The sequence below is a fragment of the Neofelis nebulosa genome, chromosome 1 (genome assembly GCF_028018385.1).
Source record: "Neofelis nebulosa isolate mNeoNeb1 chromosome 1, mNeoNeb1.pri, whole genome shotgun sequence".
Classification (NCBI taxonomy): Eukaryota; Metazoa; Chordata; class Mammalia; order Carnivora; family Felidae; genus Neofelis; species Neofelis nebulosa.
The window spans coordinates 69133220-69155641 of record NC_080782.1 but is presented as its reverse complement, the minus strand read 5'-3'; the positions used below and the strand labels follow the sequence as shown (position 1 = coordinate 69155641).

At 34.8% G+C, this 22422-nt stretch overlaps 1 protein-coding gene across 1 annotated transcript in view; it reads left to right on the top strand.

Annotated features, from left to right (window-relative positions):
• The window catches only part of WDR36 (WD repeat domain 36), a 41086-nt gene extending 19125 nt beyond the window's left edge, over positions 1–21961 (top strand). Inside the window, exons 13-23 of the mRNA XM_058725193.1 lie at positions 3390–3504; positions 3988–4153; positions 4391–4499; positions 6985–7064; positions 13163–13270; positions 15332–15429; positions 15819–15964; positions 18258–18377; positions 18555–18636; positions 20296–20483; positions 21628–21961. Coding sequence (XP_058581176.1) covers positions 3390–3504; positions 3988–4153; positions 4391–4499; positions 6985–7064; positions 13163–13270; positions 15332–15429; positions 15819–15964; positions 18258–18377; positions 18555–18636; positions 20296–20483; positions 21628–21777 — 1362 coding nt within the window. The 3' untranslated portion in view covers positions 21778–21961. The remainder of the gene's footprint in view (positions 1–3389; positions 3505–3987; positions 4154–4390; positions 4500–6984; positions 7065–13162; positions 13271–15331; positions 15430–15818; positions 15965–18257; positions 18378–18554; positions 18637–20295; positions 20484–21627) is intronic.
• Positions 21962–22422: the final 461 nt, after the last annotated feature.

Genomic DNA, 22422 nt, shown 5'->3' with positions numbered 1-22422 from the left:
GGATTTTGTTGTTGTTTTAGTGAGAGAGAGAGAAAGCACACATCTGTGCGGGGAAGGGCAAAGGAGAGAGAGACAGAGAATCTTACGCGGGCTCTGTGGCCAGTACAGGGCCTGACACAGGGCTCAATCTTAGGACCGTGAAATCATGACCTGAGCCAAAATCAAAAGTTGGACATTTAATCGACTGAGTCACCCAGGTGCCGTCCTTCTACTTTGTAAGAAACAGTTTTATTAATATAATTTATAAACCATAAAATTCTCTTTTAAAGTGTACAGTCCAGTGATTTTTTAGTATATTCATAGGATTGGGAAATTAGCACTAAAATCTAATCAGTCTAATTTTAGAATATTCTTATCAACTCAAAAAGAAACCCCATTCTCTCACTTCCCCTCTCCCTTCTCCCTAACCTAGCTAACCACAATCTGCTTTTTATTTCTATAGATTTTCCTATTCTGGGCATTTAATGTAAATGGAATCATACAAGATATAGTCTTTCTGATTGGCTTTTCCATCACTTAGCATAATGTTTTCAAAGTTTATTCATGTTATAGCATTTATAACGTACTTGTTTTATTGTGGACACTACTACATTTATGTAGAAACCACATTTTATTTAGCCATTGATTAGTTGATGCTATTTATGTTGTTTCTACTTCTTGACTCTTATAAATAATGCTAACATTAGCGCATTGTAGCAGGATTTTCACAAAAGGAGTCATGACTCCCAGGCTTTTCTTTCCAGGAAGTAACTTTATTTGTGCCAGCACAGCTCAGTTGGGTTTGTACCCAAAGAACTGAGCCCCAAACTTCACGTGGCATAGTTTTGTACATTTTCTGTTTCTTTGTCTACCATATATGGTAACACAGAAACATGCAGTCTGATTAAGTGGTCTCATGTTACAAGGTCATGAGGGATGTTGTTATCATGTACGGGTAGAGCCAGGTTGCCTTGAGGTTTTTTGTTTTTTTGTTTTGTTTTGTTTTCACATTCTTAGGGAGGGGACCCTACCACACATAAGTTTTTATGTGAACATATGTTTTTGTTTCTCTGCGTTTATACCTAGGACTGGAATCATTAGGTCATAATGCAACTCTGTTTAACATTTGTGGGGAACTGCCAACCTGTTTTCCAAAGTGGCTGCCCCTTTTTATACTCTCACTAGCAATGTATAAGTGTTTCGATGTCTATACATTTTAATGAACACTTGTGATTGCTCTTTTGATTATTGCCATCCTGGTTGGTATATAGTAGTATCTCATTGTGATTTGTGTTTCGGACTCAGTGTCGAGCCTCTTTTCATGTGTTTACTGATTGTTTGTATGTCTTCTTTGGAGAAATGTCTTTTCAATTCTGTGCCCATTAAAGGGGTTGTCTTTTTATATTGAGTTGTATTAGCTGTTTATGTATTCTGGATCTAAATCCCTTATCAGATATGCAGTGTTTTTTCCCCTTTCTGTGGGCTGTCATTTCATTTTCTTGTTGATAATCATTTTCAGTGTAAGAGTTTTTATTTTGATTAAGTCCAACCTATCTTTTTTTTTTTTTTTTTGCTGATGGTTTTTGGAAAATTGTTGCCTAACCCAGGGCCATGAAGATTTACTCCTGTGATTTGTGCTAAGGAGTTTAATAGTTTGAGCTATTAGATTTAAGCCTATAATCCTTTCGGAGTTAATTTATGTGTATGATGTATGTGGGGGTCCAAGTTCATTCTGTTACATATGAATATCTAGTTGTCTCAGCATCATTATTCAAAAGACTGTTCTTTCCCCCATTGAATAGTCTTGGCGTGCTTGCCAAAAATAAATTTGACATGAATATGAGGCATTATTTCCAGATTCTCAATTCTATTCCATTGTTTTATATGTCTGTCTTTATGCCAGAACCACACTGTCTTGACTATGGTACCTTTGCGTTAAGTTTTAAAATCAGAAAAATTGAATCCTCCAAGTTCTTTTTTCAAGATTGTTTTGGCTGTTCTAATCTCTTGCATTTCCATGTGAATTTTAGGATCTGCTTGTCAATTTCTGCAAAGAAAGCAGCTAGGATTTTGGTAGGGGTTTTGTTGATACCGTAAATCAGTTTGAGGAGTGTTACCATATTAATATTACTTCTGATCCATGAACATGGGATGTCTTTCCATTTATTTAGATCCTTAATTTCTGTCAGCAGTATTTTGTGGTTGTCTCTGTACAAGTCTCATACTTCTTTGGTTTTCTGGTATCTTATTGTTTTTAATGCTATTATAAATGGAGTTCTTTCTTAATTTTGTTTTGGATTGTTTATTGCTAGTGTGTTGAAATATAATTAATTTTTGTGTACTGATCTATCATGTAACCTTGCTGAACTTATCTATTCTGTTTTTTAGTGAATACCTGTTTTTAACTTATTGAAAGTATAATTACATAGTTGATTCTCTTTTGTACAAGGCATTTTGAAAGTATGTATGCTCTATTCTCCATAGTACAAAAATCCAGTTTTAAGCTTTTATACTGTTTTGTAAACCATAGAGATTTTATCTTAAGCTTCTTAAGTTTACCTGCACAGTTTTGAGTAGCTGTTGTACTAGTAGTGGTAACGATAATTACAGCTAACATTTTTTGTGTGCTTACTTTCTTCTAGGCTCTGTGCCTAACATGCATTATTTTTTTTTGAGAGAGAGAAAGCATGTGTGCATATGCACGCACGTGAGGGGAGGAGGGGCAGAATAGGGGTGGGGAGAGAGAGAGAATCTTAAGCAGACTCTATGCACAGTGTGGAGCCTGACATGGGGCTTAGTCTCACGATAATGAGATCATGACCTGAGCCAAAATCAAGAGTCAGATGCTTAACTGAGCCACTCAGGTGCCCCTAACAGGCATTATTTTATATTATCCTTGCAACAATCCTATGATGTTGTCTGTTGTTAGCCTCTTTTTATAGACAATAAAGTTGAAGCTTAATATAATAATGATGACCATCCTAATGATATGTTTTCAGTTTTATATCTGCTGTAGAGGCAATTACATAAGGTAAGGTAAAGAAATTAGGCGGTGGAATACTTTGACTTTAGCAGTATTGTGAATAAATTAAAATTGAAAGCCAGCTGAAATACAATTCTTCTGACTTTGTAAATTTCAATTGAGTTAACTTTGGTTATGTTTTATTTTCTTGGATAATAATTTCTGTATACTTCTTAGAGAATGGACATAGAATCAAGCAGTTATTTCTTATACACCCAAGTACAATGACATTATGTTTACGAAAATTAATGAGGCAATTCATTTAGAATGCTTCTTTTTTTTTTTTAATGAGGTAATTAGTAGGTGAAAAGACATTTGGAAACCATAAAGTACAGTAAAAATATTAGTTATTTTTTGTATAATTTGTGTTAAAATTTTTTTTCCAAAGGCAGTAGATATAACTTCTTGTGGAAACTTTGCCATAATTGGTCTGTCATCAGGAACTGTAGATGTATATAATATGCAGTCTGGTATACATCGAGGAAGTTTTGGCGAGGATCAAGGTAATGAATTTTCTCCCTTTTTTTATTAAAAAAAATAATAATATACAAGGCTAATAACTAACTGTCTCTGGCATTTATTAAATTCTTGAGTGCCAGGCATTTTGGTAAGGTTGTAGATGGGTTATCGTCAACCCTATCTAGCAGTTACTGCCATTACACCTACTATAAACACCATGTTGAAATACTTAAATAGAATGAAGTTATTGATAGATTAGATGAAAGTAGATATTATACAAATTAAAATTTGCGTTTTCTTCCCCTTTCATTAAGCAGAAAATCTTAAGCTTTCTGGCATCAGCCAGATTGATTGTTTTAATTACAGCAATATAATAATCTTCTGAAATCCAGATTAATTTTAAGATTTTAAGAGAGCTAAATAGAGGGAACTTAGATATTTAAATGAAGGAATCACTCTTTGTGTAGTGTTTAGAGAGGCAGTGCCATTTTCTTAATGTCTTTTTCCTTTTAACATATGTTTTAAAGCTCATAAAGGATCTGTTAGAGGTGTTGCAGTGGATGGCTTAAACCAGTTGACAATTACAACTGGTAGTGAAGGATTACTCAAGTTCTGGAACTTTAAAAACAAAATTTTAATACACTCTATGAGCCTTGATTCATCTCCAAATACGATGCTGCTACATAGAGACAGGTAAAGTTTTTCCTTTAACGATTATGGATTTTATTTTTGATGTTTTGGTAAAAGTCATAATGTAAGTACATAATTTATCAGGTGGGAAAATTATACATTTAATGTAAAGGAACAGAATTTTGTTTAATTTCCCCACAGGTATGCTTGATTATTAAAAAAAAATTAAAATGACTGTGAGATTTTAATGTGAAAGGTTTGTTGGTTTGTTTATTAAAACTGGTGTGTTTATCTTACTAGTGGCATTCTGGGACTTGCCTTGGATGACTTTTCCATTAGTGTTCTGGATATTGAAACTAGGAAGATTGTCAGAGAGTTTTCTGGACACCACGGCCAAATAAATGACCTGGTAAAACGAACTTTTGATGTTTAAATAAAACTTGACTAATTTCTGTTTCTGTTTAGGTTAAAATATATTAAAACTATTGCCCTTTAATAGAATTAAAGTTTTCATATGAGATATTCAAAATAATTTGTAAATTAATTTTCAAAGAATACAGTTTGAAAGAAAATTTAGAATATAAAGAAGTTAATGCCGTCAGATTGAAGTATAAATATCAGAGTTCATCTTTTTCTCTTAAACTCTAAACAAGGCTAAAATATCCTTTGGAGAATAAATGATCTATTGAAACATAAGCATTTATGTATGGAAACCAATTTGACAATAAATTTCATATATTGGAAAAAAAAAAGAAACAAGCATTTAGTATTAAACTAGGTTGAGAGAATTCATTTCTTATTTTCTGCATGCATAACAAATGAATAGTAGGGGACCTTGAATATCTGGTATCTGGTTTATTCTAGTTTAGTGTTATTTCTAGAGTTTAGATTTCTTAACTCTAAAAGAGTTTAATCAGTAAAAATGTGTTTTGGCTTACTATTACGTTTTTATAGTGGACTATAAGATACAAAAAGTACTCTAGTTTGAAAAATATATATTGAGGCTATACTAAGTTTATATATTATTTTTCATCACTCATAGACATCTTGATTCACTTGAAAACAGGAAAAAATTAAAATCTGGGCTATTGAGTGGCAATTCCAACATCTATATTTATTTATCCATTCTTGTACCAAAAATCACCAGTTTATCCATTCCCTTAAAAATATAGGGGAGGGGCGCCTGGGTGGCGCAGTCGGTTAAGCGTCCGACTTCAGCCAGGTCACGATCTCGCGGTCCGTGAGTTCGAGCCCCGCGTCAGGCTCTGGGCTGATGGCTCGGAGCCTGGAGCCTGTTTCCGATTCTGTGTCTCCCTCTCTCTGCCCCTCCCTCGTTCATGCTCTGTCTCTCTCTGTCCCAAAAATAAATTAAAAATGTTGAAAAAAAATATATATAGGGGAAAAAGCCAGGAAATTGTGTTGTTCTGCAGATAGAAAATTGGCAACATAATTTGTTGTGTTATCATCTGTAGAAATGAGGGCAGGAGTGGAGTGATTTTGATGAAATTTTTTGATGCATTTTTAAAACCAGTTGGTGCCAGCTTGCCCTTTCTTTCTTTCTTTCCTTTTCAAGCCTTATTTTGAACTTGTATGTCTGGAATTTCTCCTACTCAGCAATAAATTATTCCTGTTCAGTTAAATCTGTGAGCATATAACACAGATTACCTATCAGAGTCATTTTCCTTGTCCTTAATGTACATGATTCTGTAAATTGAACTCACTGTACTTTAAGGTTTGAGTTTCTGCTGTATCACTACAACCCAATGAACAGATTGGAGTCCACTTATCCCAGTATCATCTGTTAATATGGATGGTGATGATCCCTGTGGTGTGTTTAAACTCCTGGATGAATAATCTACCATTATAAACATTAAAGTTTTTTTTGGGAGGGGGGGGTCTTCTTTCACATATGGCCTGATCTAAGCCTCACAACACTTATGTGCTACAGGAAAATGAGAGCTATTTATCCATTTATATCAACAGAAAAGATATAGCTTCTTTAAGGTGGCATAAGTAGTTTATTATTTACTTTTATTTTGCAATTCTAATTACCGTGGTCTTAAATTACATTTTGGAATTAAAACATCATTATAAAAGGATCTTTAACTGAAGCGACAAGTAAATAGAAGTTCTTGTGTAGTAACTTTAATATTTTAAGGGAGTTTGCATTCTTTTTTTTTTAATGTTTGTTTATTTGTGAGAGAGACACAGTGTGAGCAGGGGAGGAGCAGAGAGAGACAGAGACACAGAATCTGAAGCAGGCTGTAAGTTCTGAGCTTTCAGCACAGAGTCTGATGCAGGGCTCAAACACATAATCTGTGCGATCATGACCTGAGCCGAAGTCAGACGCCCAACCGATGCCCAACCGACTGAGCCACCCAGGCGCCCCAGGGCATTTGCATTCTTGTTTTCAAAATCATTTTGGACTCTAAGAAAGCCAGTCTAATATATAGATTCTTTAGTGAAATACAGGTTTTGTTTCTTTCACAGAACTTTATAACTGAAATTAGGCTAACAAAATATTTCATTGAATGTTCTCAGAATAGCAGTTTTATCCTGAAAATGATTGTAGTCATTTGTTAACTGTCTATAAATGTAGGTGGTTATGTAGTAAAAATTGAAAATTGGATGATACTGTTAATTTTTAAAACTTTTTATGATACATGTAAAAGCCTAATTTTTATTTATATCCAAACAGTGGCATATAAGAAATGAATTTTTTTTTCTATAAAATGCAGCAGTTTAAATTTTACTCAGACTTATTTTTTTATGAAGCCTGCATCTTGTTTTCATTCCTTGCATTCTTTAAGCTGTTAAATATACAGGCACAAATATACATACATAAATGCACACATGCATTATATGTGTATTCTTGTTTTTCTTTTAATTTGAAGGCTTTCAGTCCTGATGGTCGTTGGTTAATAAGTGCTTCAATGGATTGCACTGTTAGAACTTGGGACCTTCCATCTGGGTGGTGAGTTTATTTTTAAACCCCTAACCTCTGTCAGAAGATTTCTCAGTCATCGTCTTTACGTGTAACTTTTACCTATAGTTAATGGTTTGTGTGCCTTTTGAATGTGAATATATTTTGGGGATTTTTCTAGCCTTACTGTTAGATCAAAAACCTGTTTTTTGGGAGGGAGTAGTGCCATAAAAGATAATAGTGAGGAAAATGCAATCTCTCTTAGGTTTTCTGTACTTGCAAAATTGAGACATAGAAAGTGAGTTGAATAAACTTTAAGAAAGCTCATTTGACCTTTTTGATACTCGAAAATAGAGTTCAGACTTTAGGACTGGAAATTCTTATTTAGTGTCTTGTTGTTGTTGATATTGTATTTAGTTAAAAGGTCGAAAACTCAACTTTACTTTTATATACTATGTATTTTCTGTCTCTGACATAATTCTTGTTTTAGATAATGTGTTTCTTAGAATTTGGGTAAAACCCAGCAGCATGCAGATGCAGAAATCCGTTTCGTAGATAGAAACTTGTTACAAAAACAGCATTTAAATTGAAAATTTACCTACTTCTGTTAAATAATTTGAACATTGGAGACCTACAGAGTGAGAGCAAGGGAGCTAGCTTTGTTGTTAAAAATTATGTAGGAATAGATACAATTTAAAATCTTATCACTTAACAGAATTGCTTAGAGTATGAAAGTAGTGATGGAAACAATGAAGTATCTATTTTAACAGGAACATACTATAAGGTGGGGAAAAATGGGAAGGAAGCTGGCACTTTTTAAACCTCTGAAAAATTCCTAAATTAAGCTCTGTCCAATTGTACTTCCTCTTTTCTCAGGAATTGATAAGTTTATACCTGAAAGCAGTTTGACCTTTAGAAAGGAAAAACCCTGATAGACTCATTTCCCTTTAAGGTTGGTATAGGAATGAGGCACAGCTGTCCATCCAGCATACGCACCAGATTTGGAACATGCACAGCAAGAGTGTCTAAGGGGTCCAGCTCTAATAACTAGGAACCTTCTCTATAGGTGTGTCTCTCTTTCACTCAAAATATAGTGAAACAAAATCTAATTAGTTGGCTGTGTCTTGTAGCTTTTAAAAGTTCACTTAAAGTTTGTACTTCCTTAATTTTTAAAAACTCCTTTTTTGAAGGCTACATTAGAAATATTGGTTGTGCTCTTCAGACTTTCACAATCTTCTAAAAATTAACAATATAATTAAATTGCCTTACAGTAGGAAAGTTGTACAAGGTATACACCTTTTTAGTTTCAGTTCACATTAGATGGGAGAGATGGGTTAATGTTGAATAGTACTAAACTGGCAAAATATTTTTTAAAAGTGGTAAGGGGCACCTGGGTGGCTCAGTCGGTTAAGCAACTGGCTCTTGATTTCAGCTCAGGTCATGGTCTCATGGTTTGTGGGTTCGAGCCCCACATCAGGCTCCACGCTGACAATGCAGATCCTGCTTGTCCTCTTGATCTTCTTGATCCTCTCTTTCCCTTTCTCTCTGCCCCTCCCCCACTCTCTCTCTCTCGCTTTCAGAATAAATAAATTAAAAAAATAAAAGCGGTAAACACGGGGTGCCTGGGCAGCTCAGTCGGTTAAGCTTCTGACTTTGGCTCAGGTCATGATCTCGGAGCTTGTGAGTTCGAGCCCCGCTTTGGGCTCTGTGCTCACGGTTCAGAGCCTGGAGACTGCATCGCATTCTGTCTTCTTCTTGACCTGCCCCTCCCTCACTGACGCTCTGTCTCTTTCTCTCTCTCTCTCTCTCTCAAAAATAAACAAACAAACAAACAAACAATAAATAGTGATAAACTTATGTTTGGAATGTAAGAATTAGGTTCTTAAACCAGCATTCAAAGCTACCAGTCTTTGACTCAACGTTTACCCTTTTTGCTAAATTTCTTATTTCAGTAAAAAGTTGAATGGATTTAAATCTGACCGGTTTTCAACTCTGATACCTTATTTTTAGATGAACCGTGAAACATATTAAATGAATACAGAGGGAAGCTGGGAGAAACAAATGGGCAAGAAATGAGTCAGTCATGTAAGGATTGTTAAAAGAAAATCTAATAATTTCTACCCTGATTGGACCAAAGTATATTTTAATAAAGAAAACCATAAATACTTACTTGGTTCAGCTATGAGGCACAGTGAATGAGAAAGCTTGAAAAGCAATGTCAAACAGCTGCTGCTGCCTGATTGCAGCTAAGCTGACTTTCATATGTGCTTGTATTTCCATCTTCCTTCATATCCTAATAGCTGTAGGTACTGCTACTGTTATTAGTCCCATTTTACAAATGAGGAAATGGAGGCTCAGAGAGAAGTCATTTACCCAAGGTTGCATAGTTTGTAAGTGACATTTTGCTGTAATAAACACAGAAGAAAGAAACAGATTTCCCAATAATTGTGATATCAACTTTGCTTAGATGTGTCATGCTCTGGGGATGAATTGATTTTGTAGAGATAATAAGGAAGTGAGGATCAGTATTTCATTTTACAACCCTAGGTAACTTTTGGATATTCCTAGTTCTTTGCTCAATAAGCAGTTTCATCATTTACACAACATGTTAAATTTTTTTTTTTTTTTTTTTTTTAACGTTTATTTATTTTTGAGACAGAGAGAGACAGAGCATGAACGGGGGAGGGTCAGAGAGAGGGAGACACAGAATCTGAAATGGGCTCCAGGCTCTGAGCTGTTAGCACAGAGCCTGACACGGGGCTCGAACTCACAGACCGCGAGATCGTGACCTGAGCCGAAGTCGGCCGCTTAACCGACTGAGCCACCCAGGCGCCCCACAACATGTTAAATATTTAAACAATGAATTGACTTACGGTCTGAAGAGTAAAAGTATGGGCAACCCTTTGGGCGTGGTAACATACATGTGTATCCATCTGCAGTACCTATCTAAAGCAAATTGCATACGTTCTGAACTGTTTTCTGTAAAATGTTTTTAAAGTGCTGAAAATTTCCTTGTGTTTATAGGATTCTCAGAGAAGTAGAGTTGAAATTTTTTTCTCTGAAATTATCTGGCATCCACTACTTATTTCTGGTTGTTTTTCATCTATTAGAAATTCAGATTGAACCCCTTTGGGGTGAGGAAAATATAAAAGTAAATAGTTAATAGAATTTTACATTTTGTTCTTTCTCACCCTCTGACCCCTGCTCTCTGTGGAGCATTACATGAAAATAGTTGGAATACAACATTGTTTTGCATTTCTCACTGAGGCAGAAACCATCCCTTTTGTTTCTATTCTTTAAGGTCCTTTTGTAAGGTAATTCTGTCCCTTTGGAGATTGAACAGTTAGATGCTGTCTGCATTTGCTTAGAATATAATCAGAAATTACTTACTGTTAACCTGTATATGCAAGTCTCTGTGCTTGAAAATCTGATCCCTTAAAGTTTTATTAATGTTTGCTCAAAAAAAATTATAATTTACCTGGGGCTTTTCATTTTGTGGGATTAGCAGAAGACAGTGTGGTAGTTAGGTCTGAGATTAAGCCTGTACACTTATGCTTTATGAACTAAGGTGGCAGTGTAAAATACACTGTGTATGTGGAAACCACCTTTCTTTAATTTGATGCTTTTACATAATGGAGAGCCAATCCACCCACACATAACAGCTGTGGAAGTCAAGTTGCACAGTGAATTCGACAAAATATAGTATCAAGTAACATAAATTTGCTCAAGCATTAGATTCTCTTTTTAACAGATTCTAAATGTGTTAGGAAGTTTCACTCCTCATATAGCTTTTAAAGAGCAAGTATTGATCAAGAAAGAAGAATAAGATCTGAAATTGTTGTGTTTAGGTTTAATCTTCATCTGTATGTGCTGAGATAATGTTTCCGTCTGGGTTGTTGGCATTAAGTGAATTACCATAAATAATTTGTCTCTGGTATATAATAAGTGTTTAGCAAATGTTTCCTTTCTCCCACGTCCCCTTGATCGAAGAACAGCCATTTTTGTAAGCTTCCAAAGTAGGTTTAAACAGAAATCAGACAGGTTATTACTCATCCTTGTCCCCTGTAACTAAGAATTAAACAGCAGTCATTGTCCTGAGCACACTTTGTTGTGTGTTTGTCTTCATTGCTCCTAATTTTAGTTTTGTTTTCCTATTTTGCATTCATTATTTAAACTTTATATTTTCTTTTTTTTTTTTTTTAATTTTTTTTTAACGTTTATTTATTTTTGAGACAGAGAGAGACAGAGCATGAATGGGGGAGGGTCAGAGAGAGGGAGACACAGAATCCGAAACAGGCTCCGGGCTCTGAGCTGTCAGCACAGGGGCCCGATGCGGGGCTCGAACTCACGGACCGCGAGATCGTGACCTGAGCCGAAGTCGGCGCTCAACCGACTGAGCCACCCAGGCGCCCCTAAACTTTATATTTTCAATCACTCTGAGCAAATTAAGAAAGTGATTTTATCATGAAAAAGTCACTTAATGTCGCCACTGGAGAGTCTTCATTTACATTGGAGCTGCTTAGAGTATGTTCCATGCATCACCAGTGTAGGCATCCTCTGGGTCTGTATATTGCTATCTAGCTGTTTATTGTATCTTTAGTTTCAGTAGTGGTTTTACTGAGTTGATAGTGATTAAGTGTTCAGACTCCTTGGGTGACAATCTTTGGCTCAGTTGCTTTCTATCTTGAGCACATTTTTAAATCTTACTGGGCTTTATTTTTCTGATCTGTATAGTAAGGACAGATCTGTCTTAGAGGGTTGTGAGGATTAAATTGAGTAGACTTAAGTGCTCAGAGTACTTTCTAACATGGAGCGCTAAAAAAGTGTTAATTGCTATTATTTTTTAATTTGTTTTATTTAATGTTGATTTGAAACTTCAGTTATTTTGCTTTGCCTTCTCGTGGATAATGTATTGGCTTTAGTGAATAAAGTAGTATTTAAAACAGCCATGAATAAAACCAGTATGCTTCTCTTAAAGTATAAAAAGTGTTCACACTCAGCCAGTGTAAGAAGCCTCTACTGCAAGATGCCAATGGGTTAGACCTTTCTGCTCCTTAGATCCCCTTGTGTCACTTCCTGCCACCATCATTCTAGTTCAGCTCTTTATTGCTTGGTTAGGTGACTGCTACCATAATCTCACTATATACTTCCTGTTCACATATCTTCTACATTCTGATGGCACATTTTGTTATGAAAGTGAAGATCACACCAATATCTGCTCAAAAGCCTTTAGTGATTTTTCCTTTGATTAAAAGATAAAAAGCAAACCCAGATGTATGGTATTCAAGGTGCTGTACGCAGCCTTATGCTTATGCATTTGATAATTTATCAAACTACTTCTCACTTACACCCAATTGTATTTTGACCTCACTTTGACCTCCCCATTTCCCTCAGCCAGGAAATACTTTATCAACGGCATCCATTGAAATCCTGTTCATTTGTAAGGCTCATCTCAGTCACTTTGTTCTCTGAGGATCCTGTTCTGTGTCTCCTGCCTGTGTGTAATTGCTTCCTCTCCCTCCCCAACTTTTCAACTCCTCCAGCATTTTAAAGTTGTGAGACTGGGTTCCATAAGCTCTGTAAGGCTTTGTGGTTATGCTCTGTAGACTGAATTTTCATGTTTCATGTATAGCATAGTTACCTATTAGAAAAATAGGTAGACTTGCACAAAAGTTATTCCGTTACTGTTTCTTAATCTTATTCACAGCCATTTCATTATTTCCTTTCATTGCTTAAGCCTTTTTAACATTTCACTGAAATATCAAAAATACAGGAGAGTACTGGTAATAAGACTTATTTTAAATGTGTTACGTCTTCAGAATTTGTCCCCAAGTCAGTCTACCAAAGTGGCTTTCCAGAAAAAGAGAGCATTTCCTCTAGTATTTTCCCTGTCGTTGAAGCTCTTTCTCTAGTTAATTGGTCTATTTAGGGTTCTAGGTCTTTCTCATTAAGAGAGATTATTTTCACATATTAACGTATTTGACAAAGCTCTTTGTTAGTGATGGCTTTCTTGTGTTGATTTGTAGAAATAAAACATGAATATTTTCTTCATCTTTCATACCTTGTTCTTTTAGCAAAAATATATTTTGCGAGTTATGTCATTTTTTGGTGTTTGTTAAAATACTTTAACATTATAATTCATTTTATAGCCTTATAGACAGCTTTTTGTTGGACTCTGCTCCTCTCAATGTTACTATGTCCCCTACTGGAGACTTTCTGGCTACTTCCCACGTAGACCACCTTGGAATTTATCTTTGGTAAGTTCTTATATACGTTTCTGTTCTGGGTAGGGAAGAGGATGATGATACGGTCAGAAAATCATAGTTGCTAACATTGCCATTTAGGTTTTTGTTTTTGTTTTTGTTTTTGTTTTAATTTATAAAATGGAAATTTCACATAAACAGTTAATTCACCATGAGTATATTTAACATCTACTTGATAATTTAGATAGCTTTGCTTCAGTGTGTATTCTAAACCACAGGACTGATTTTTAGTTATATTTGGTTTTTATTTGCAGAAAGGATAAGTGAATTTTAAAATTTAAAAGGCCTGGTCTGGCCTTCCTGCCACAGCCCTACTACCACTTTATGACTTTAGCCAACTTCTCAACTCAGCCTACTTTTTCTGCAAAATAAGGCATAAGCATGGGCAGAATGCTTTCTAAGATTCATTCTAGTTACATAACTCTTCATAACCATGAAATGGTATTTATGATGATCTTCCAACTCCATTATGATGAACTTGTAAGAGTTCAAAATAAAGGTCCATCATCTGAGTCTAGAAAAGTTTTATCTGCTCCTGAATTTAGTTGTATAATTCCTTTAACTCTTACTATTAAGGAAGAGAAAAAAATTGATCCCTTTTCTAATTATAAAATTTTATAACTGGATTTTTAGGATATGAAAATAAATTCAATATATAATAGAAATAGACTCTGGCCACCTTAACATGCAGATTGGAATATCTCCTGGAATCTAAGAAGCTTGAATAATCAAGACAAGAAAATAGTAGAATACCTATTGGACCTCAGCAGGAGTATATAGTGTCACGCTTAATATAACTCAGAATCTGATACTCTCAATTATTATTATTATTTTTTATTATTTATTTTTGAGAGAGAGACAGTGGGGCAGAGAGAGAAGGAGACACAGAATCCAAAGCAGGCTTCAGGGTCCAAGCTGTCAGCACAGAGCCCTATGCGAGGCCTGAACCCACGGACTGTGAGCTGAAGTCAGACACTTAACCAACTGAGCTACCCAGGTGCCCCTGATAGTCCCAATTATTATATTGCATTCCAGATTTATAATGTATGGGGAAGAGAATCTGATTAGCCCTTTGGGGGAGGTATCTTGGATTAGTCATCCAAGGCTATGGTGCAGGGTCAAGTAGCAGAACCATGATCACTTTAGAGGACCGTTCTACAGAAGGGAAAGACCATGACTGTTACAGCATATTTGCTGTCTGACTTAACTGAGTCCATCTTTCCTTTAGTTATGATTTCCCGAAACGGAGGTGCCTGGGTGGCTCAATGGGTTGAGTGTCCGGCTTCGGCTCAGGTCGTGATCTCACAGTCCGTGAGTTCAAGCCCTATGTTGGGCTCTGTGCTGACAGCTAGGAGCCTGGAGCCTGCTTTGGAGTCTGTGTCTCCCTTTCTCTCTCTCTGCCCCTCTCCCACTCATGCTCTGTCTCTCAAAAGAAATAAATGTTAACAAATTAAAAAAAAAAAGACTTTCTTAAAAAAAAAAAATGATTTCCCTAAATGAAGGTTGCCATTTGTCAAAACAATTTAAATGTTTGGAGGTTATGTTATCTTATGCAAGTATTCATTACTGATCTCTTAAATACTTTTCGTACTATATTAAAATAAAGACTCCATGGGGTGGCTCAGTCAGTTGAGTGTCTGACTCTTGATTTCAGCTCAGATCGTGATCTCATGGTTTATGGGATCAAGCCCTGCACCACTCTGTGCTATCAGCACAGAGCCTGTTTGGGATTCTCTTTCTCTTCCTCTCTCTCCACCCCATCCCCACATTTGCTCTCTCTCTCACTCTCTCTGTGTCTCTCTCAAATAAATAAAAACTGTAAAAAAATAAAGATTCCATTAATAAATAAAGTTTATGCACAGCTCTCTAGCGATGACATTTATGACCTGAATCAAGGCATTTTCAAATTAATACTATCTGAAATTTTTTTTCTACTTATAAGTGATTGGAACCAAGCTGAATTCAAGATTGCAGAGATTATTAATGACCAGTAATTGAAGTTTTTCTGGAAAAACTTAAAAGTCTTAAAATATTGTTTATATTTTTATTTCTCAGGTCCAATGTTTCACTGTATTCAGTTGTTTCACTACGCCCACTTCCCACAGATTATGTTCCTTCAGTAGTGATGCTTCCTGGTACTTGTCAAACCCAAGGTAATCACAACATAGTAAAATAATTTTTGAAATGTAATCTCATAAACCTAACATGGGGGATGTTACTACTGAAGGCAAAGTTTAATGCATTGAATCAAAGTATTTTCCAACTGATAGGAAATATTTTTAAAGATGCCATGAATTAATGCAAAAATATAATTTGTGGTATTGATAAGATATTAATAGTATACCAGTGGAGAAATGTTTTGTTTCTGGTGATGGGAATTGTAGATAATATGACAAGATGAGGAAGTAAAAGTAAATAGAGTTTTTAAGGCTATATTGAGTAAGCATGTTATGAAATACAAATGGATTTGGAATAAATTAAGTTGCTTTTAAAAATCTCATTCTGCATTAATATGTTTCACCTGAAATTTTTTTGTTTTAAGATGTGGAATTATCAGAAGAAACCATAGAACCAAGTGATGAAATGATAGAGTATGATTCCCCAGAACAGTTGAATGAGCAGTTGGTGACTCTGTCACTCCTCCCTGAATCACGGTGGAAAAACCTTCTTAATCTTGATGTTATTAAGGTAATGCTGTAGTACACTTAATACTGGTTCCTAAAGACACATTCCAGAAGCATTTTCTTTAGTAGAGATAGCTTCTTCTACTTGGAGGGTTTCAGGAGGAGCAGTTAATGCCTAAGGTAGTAGAGCATACCATTTAGTTGAATGCTGTTGGATCCAGTGATTATCACAAGATTCTTTCTCTATTGAAATTGACTTTCAGAGCACTGAGCAGACCTTTTGATATAGCAGAAGTACAGCCTGCAACTACAGAGCCATTAGAAGTTGGATGTTTGAAATCTAACGTAATAAACTACTTTTTTTAACTTCTAAAATGAGAAAAAAAATTGCTATCATGATGTGTGATATTTCTGTTGCTAGGCCTTTGAGTACTAGAAGACTTTCTCTGGTCTTTTAATTAAGCTTCAGCTTCCCTTTGCCATTCTATACCTTACTCTGTCAGCTCCAAGAAGACCTTCACAGTTTGCTGTGTTAAGTGCAGGCACATAAATTAATATGAACTAAGTACTGGATAATATCCCAAGGACAACAGCAGTGAAAAAAAACCCAACAAACCTAGCTCCTTTGTCCTTGAGAAATTTATAATTTTATATGAAAAATGGATGATTATGGCATAAATTAGTGTTTTTCAAAGCATATTTTCTGGCCCCCATTTGTGAGTAGCAAAAATAATTAAAAGGAATAGACTAGAAAACTTCAAAGGTTATCATCTGATAATAAGGGTAAGTGTTTATGAACGTCTTACATGTCTTATGAGCATTAGAAAGTGTAAGAACACTTACATAGATAACTATGACAAGGTATGGTAAGTATTTTTGTAACTGATTACTTAGCACCAGAAAAAACATGTGTATCTTGGGTAAGAAAAGAGTTTTCATGTGTTAATTTTCCTCACAGAAGGTATGTTATGTAGGAACATAGTTGTGAAAAATCTCTATGATGTTATCCAGTGTGTCAGCTATAAAGGCAGTACTTTATGGAATAGCTTTAAAAGCAATGCATTAAAAAGGACAAGTAGGTTAGTGTGAAGGGTGCAGTCAGAATAATGCCCAATTAATTGAACTAAGGTTTTGGACTACTCTGTTGCTTGCTTAGATACAGTTTTGTTTTAGAAACCAAGTGAATAATCTTTATGGTAGAAATATGCTAACATCTCCAATATTTTTATTTTTTTACTGAATGAAAGAAATTAGAATTTTGTCTTATGGGTAACTTTTCTCCTTTTGGTTTTCCTTATGAGACTGTTTCCAGTGCTCCCTGTGGAGCACTTGCAAAAGGATTTTTGTTCTTATTTACAGCTCAGTGACTCTCTCCCTTCCAACTCAAGAACAGCAAGTTACAAGGGTAACTGTGACTCTTACTAGAGTCTCCACCATCCCTAAGAAGGGCTGTGCGTATGCTACAGTTGGCAGTCCCTTGTCCTGCTTTCATGTAGTAACTTTCTTTTTTGCTGTGCCTCCACAAGGCCACAAGTATCCTTGGTTTTCTTTCAAAAAACGAATCTCTCTAGGGTCACAGAGCTCCTAGAGAATGGAGGAATGATGTAAGGTAAAATAGTGAGACTTTTATTGGGCAGTTTACCACAGAAAGGCCCTTTCATCAGATGCTCCTGAGGTAGTGATGTGTAGCCTGTGGTCACCAAAACTAAGTTCTGTTAGTGGGAATTCCAATGGAGGTTTTCCTGATAGAATTTTACTAACACTTGTAATAATTTGTAAATGAGCACTATTGTTCTCTTGCTTCTTAAAGACTCAAAGTAAGGGAAAATCAGTAGAAATTTTAACAAACTAGAAGAATCAGGGCTATATTCTTCACAAGAAAATTTTATCAAATTATTTCTAATGGCAAAGTCTACCTTTGGCTCCACATTTCTTCTGGAGAAAAAAAACAAAACTTGAGAAACTGTTGAGCGTTTATGTAAGTTTTGCTTTCTAGCCCATTTTGCGAAAAAGGTTTTAGAAGTTCAGAATTATTTGATTGTTATTTCTTCACCTAAATATTCATGTAAATCATGTTGGAGGAAAAAGAGAGTTCATAGAGCTTCTCATGAACCGTGTCATTTTTCTTCTGCCTTACCAGCAAAGGTATTGGAGGCCTGCCTTGAGACTCCAGTTTAAAGATATCTGTAATATTGGTCGGTTGGGATTTTATTTTGGCATTCAAATTTGAAAATGTTTTGTTCTTTTATTTTACTTTTTGCACTTTGTTTTAAAATTGTTTGGAATTAAACATTAGAAACTTTTGTCACAATAATTACTTCATAGTCTTTTCCCCTTTCTGATTTTCTTTTAATCAGAAAAAGAATAAACCAAAGGAACCACCCAAAGTACCCAAATCAGCACCATTTTTTATTCCAACAATTCCTGGCCTTGTACCCAGATATGCTGCACCTGAACAAAATAATGATCCCCATCAGGTAAAAACCAAATTGGAACATTCTAAGTATATGGGGTGTGTTTTGCATTGTGCATTTGTAGTTCTTTGTCAAGACCTAATTTTACAAAGTACATTAATGATAGCTTTTAATTATAAGGTATAATTTTTTTTGTTGCATTTGCATTCTTGGAATAATGTGCATTTGTTTTTCTTTAAGTCTAAAGTGGTGAATCTTGGAATTTTGGCTCAAAAATCAGATTTCTGCTTGAAACTTGAAGAAGGACTGGTAAATAATAAATGTAAGTTAAATTGTGAAATCTTTTACCAAGTATCACCAACATATTATACTTTGTGTGAAGAGAAATTGAATGAAATATTAGCGGATTTTTCAGTAGCTGAAAGAACATAGTAAAAACTTAAAAAAGATCAAAATTTTGATTTTATTATGAAATAATGTTAGCTTTTGTATCGTTATATTTTTAACAAGTGACACTGAACTCAGCTGAATGTCAATATTATAATATTTTGAGAACCTCTCATACTTTCTGTATGGAAATTAGTGGGCTCCCCCCCATCTCTTGCTTTTGTTTTTATTTACAAATACAGTTTGTAATATGGCAGAGACTTTTGTCTCAGTTGATTTTTAGATCTTCCCAAATTTTCCCATTAAAAAGTAATTTTAAAATTTATTTATTGTACTAATAGATTTAAATTTTGAAAGATACAGTTTGTAGCTAACAGTAAGAACTATAATTTTAAAAAAGATCTATAAGCGATAAACAGACAGTTACTCTCCTGTTTGATTTATCCTCTTGTTTTTTGGATCCAAATGCTTTGTTTTTATACCAGTATCACTTGAATCCACATTGGTGAAAAGTCAAATAATGCTACTGATGGGCCATTGCAGATGACTGAGGAATAGCAGAATCATAAAAGGAGTAACTTGTTATATGGGGGTGCACAAGGAAGAAGATACTATCATTTAGTATCTACTGGAAGACAGAAAATAAAATTTATTAGACTTTTGTCATTAGTGTCATTCCCTTTCTAAAAGCTAAAAGCATAATCATTGCCATTGTAATATCAAATGCTTGTTGTAAAAATAGTTGTAAGTATATAGAATATATATTCATAGGATGCATATAAAAATCAGTGCTGGGCACCTGTGTGGCTCAGTCAGTTAAGCATGTAATTCTTGATTTCGGCTCAGGTTGTGATCTCACGGTACGTGAGTTCAAACCCTATTCCTGGCTCTGCACTGACAGCGCAGAGCTTGCTTGAGATTCTCTCTTTCTCTGCCCCTCCCCTGCCCGTGTTCTCTCTATATATCAAAATAAATAAATAAACATTTAAGAAAACAGCAACAAGAAACAAGAATCCTTAAATCTAGAGAAAAGGTATCAATTTGGGATGGGTAAGAATGAGGTGTAGAGTCTTTCCCCTTTTATATATTTCTGTATTGTTAGTGTTTCATAATGATCATATGGTACTTTAAAGTTTTTTGTAACAATAAAAGGAAAGAAAAATAAATTCCCCCACCTCATCCTGTTCTCAGTGCAACTACTGTTAATAATTTGGTATGTACCTTATAGCCTTTTTATATTTGGATTTGTCTTGATTGATATGTGACCATCTGATTGTTGTAAGACCATCTTGAAGTGTCTGTTGCTAGGTATTGATTAGATTTTCTTAAACAGCAGGGAAAAACAAACTTACTAAGATGCAAAAAGTTTAGTGTTTTTAGTATTTTTATTGTACTAAACTGATTGCTCTCATCATTTGTACTAATTATTACTTAATTTGGGGTTAATTCTGTGATTTAACAGGAAAAAATAAAGCCACAGGAAGAATTTCCTGTGCAATTTAAATATATGTAGCTTGGGTATGAAATGAAGCTATAGTTTCCTAAGTGAGGTGATTGTAAGTAGTAATGGGATTCTTTTTAAAACTTAATGCAGATGAAGCTGCTCTTAACCTTCTGAAAGAATTAGGCCCATCAGGAATTGAAACAGAGCTACGCAGCTTGTCTCCTGACTGTGGTGGGTCTATAGAAGTGATGCAGAGCTTCTTAAAAATGATCGGGATGATGTTGGACAGGAAGCGTGATTTTGAGTTAGCCCAGGCATATCTTGCATTGTTTCTAAAGGTAAGTCTGATGTAAGACAGTACTTCTCAGCTCGCCTTCCTCTAGGGTAGTACTGTCTGATAGAATTTTCTGCAAGGATGACAGTGTTTTATTCTGCATTGTCCAACATGGCAGCCACTTGGAGCTTTTGGCTATTGAGCACTTGAAATGTGGCTAATGAAACTAAGATACCAGATTTCTTATTTTATAGAGATTTAATTAATTTAAGTTTAAATAGCTGTGTGTACTATTGGACAGCTGGACAGCACAACTCTGTAGTCTTTTCTTTTACTTAGCACAATTTTGACTCATCCACCTAACTTTTCTGTGTCCTCCATTTGAGTCAGTATATTGAAATGTTAACTTTTTCAAGTCATCACATTTTGGCAGTTTTTGTATGATCGTAAAGAGAAAGTTAGGTTTTGTGTTGATTTTTTGTTTGTTTGCTTTTGTTTTTTCTGCTGAAATCAAAATACTTCTATCCTGGTTGAAGGAGTTTCAAGTAATTTGGCAAGAACAGTTGTTTTTATGACTAACATAATGGAAAATTCCTGTTTATTGCAGTAGCATGTTTGTATTGAAGGAAGTAGATGATGCTGACTTGTGTTAACAGATAATGATACTTCATCTTTCCTATTTGTATCTAATATGAGTTTACACTTGATCTAATTATGTGCAACTTAAAGTAGACATTTAGATGGTAGAATATAGAATGAAAAAAATAGAATGCCACAAATTTTTTCTCTATCTTTTCCCAAAATTATCAAGTATAGTTTCTGAAAATAAATGTACATAAATCTTTAGAAGATAAAGCAAAGGGCTCTCAATCATTCATTACCAGTAGGTTCCAATGAAAAGAGAAACCTTAAAGAAGCACAGAAATACAGAGTTAGTGTTAGAACTAGGACCTTGTTTCTGCATCTGTATTAGGACTTTCCTTAGGTAGAGGAGAGTGATGACAGCTTCAGTTCTACTAAGGGAGAGACAATACCATAAAGGAACTCATAATAAAAGTTCGATAGAAGAGAGGAAAATGGAAATTGGTAATAAACCAGCATCTAAGAAAAAAATACAATAGTATCTTCTGCTGTTCCTTGGTAAGAAGGTTAAATCTAGAATAAACAAAATTTTAATTTTCTTTAATGTTACAATATTTTTCTTTCAGTTACATCTTAAATTGCTTCCTTCAGAACCAGTACTTCTAGAAGAATTGACAAAGTTGTCATCACAAGTGGAAGAAAACTGGATCCATTTACAGTCACTCTTCAATCAAAGCATGTGTATTTTAAATTATATAAAAAGTGCTTTGTTATAAAAACAAATTTAAATTACCAAATAAATCAAAGACTTTTGTATTAAATGGGTTCCGTTTAAGTCATACCTTATTTTCCAAGTTTCATATGAAAAGAAATGCCAGTGCTACTAACTAGTCAGTCATTCTTCACTTTAAATGATAAATATTATCTTGAAATAAAATTTTACCTGTCATTTGTTTTAAAGACTTACAGAATCTACTCAATGACTTATTTTCCAAGTCTCTTCACATCAGTTACCTTGTATATGACTTTATTGAATTGTCATCATCAGCTCCTATTTTTTAAATATCTATAATGTAAGAGATGCTAGGTATTTCATGTAAAAAAGTGCTGAATTGAAAATAAACTTATATATAATACAGTATAAAAGTGCCTTTATGATTTGAAGGAAAAAGGCATGTTTCCTTCCTTGGTGGCCTTTGATGAAAACATGGATCATTGACTCTTAGAGCTTAGTTAGATCATTGACTCAGACATTAGTGCAGTCCACCTGTAATGCAGAAAAAGAAGCTGCTAAGGTCATCTTGGGATCTCAGTGACAGATCCAGATTTTCTAATGCTGCCCAGTGCCCTCTCCATTAGAGCCTTTCTAAAGCGACTTGTTCTTTTATAAGTAAGGTGAGAGGCACTTTCACAAGGCAAAT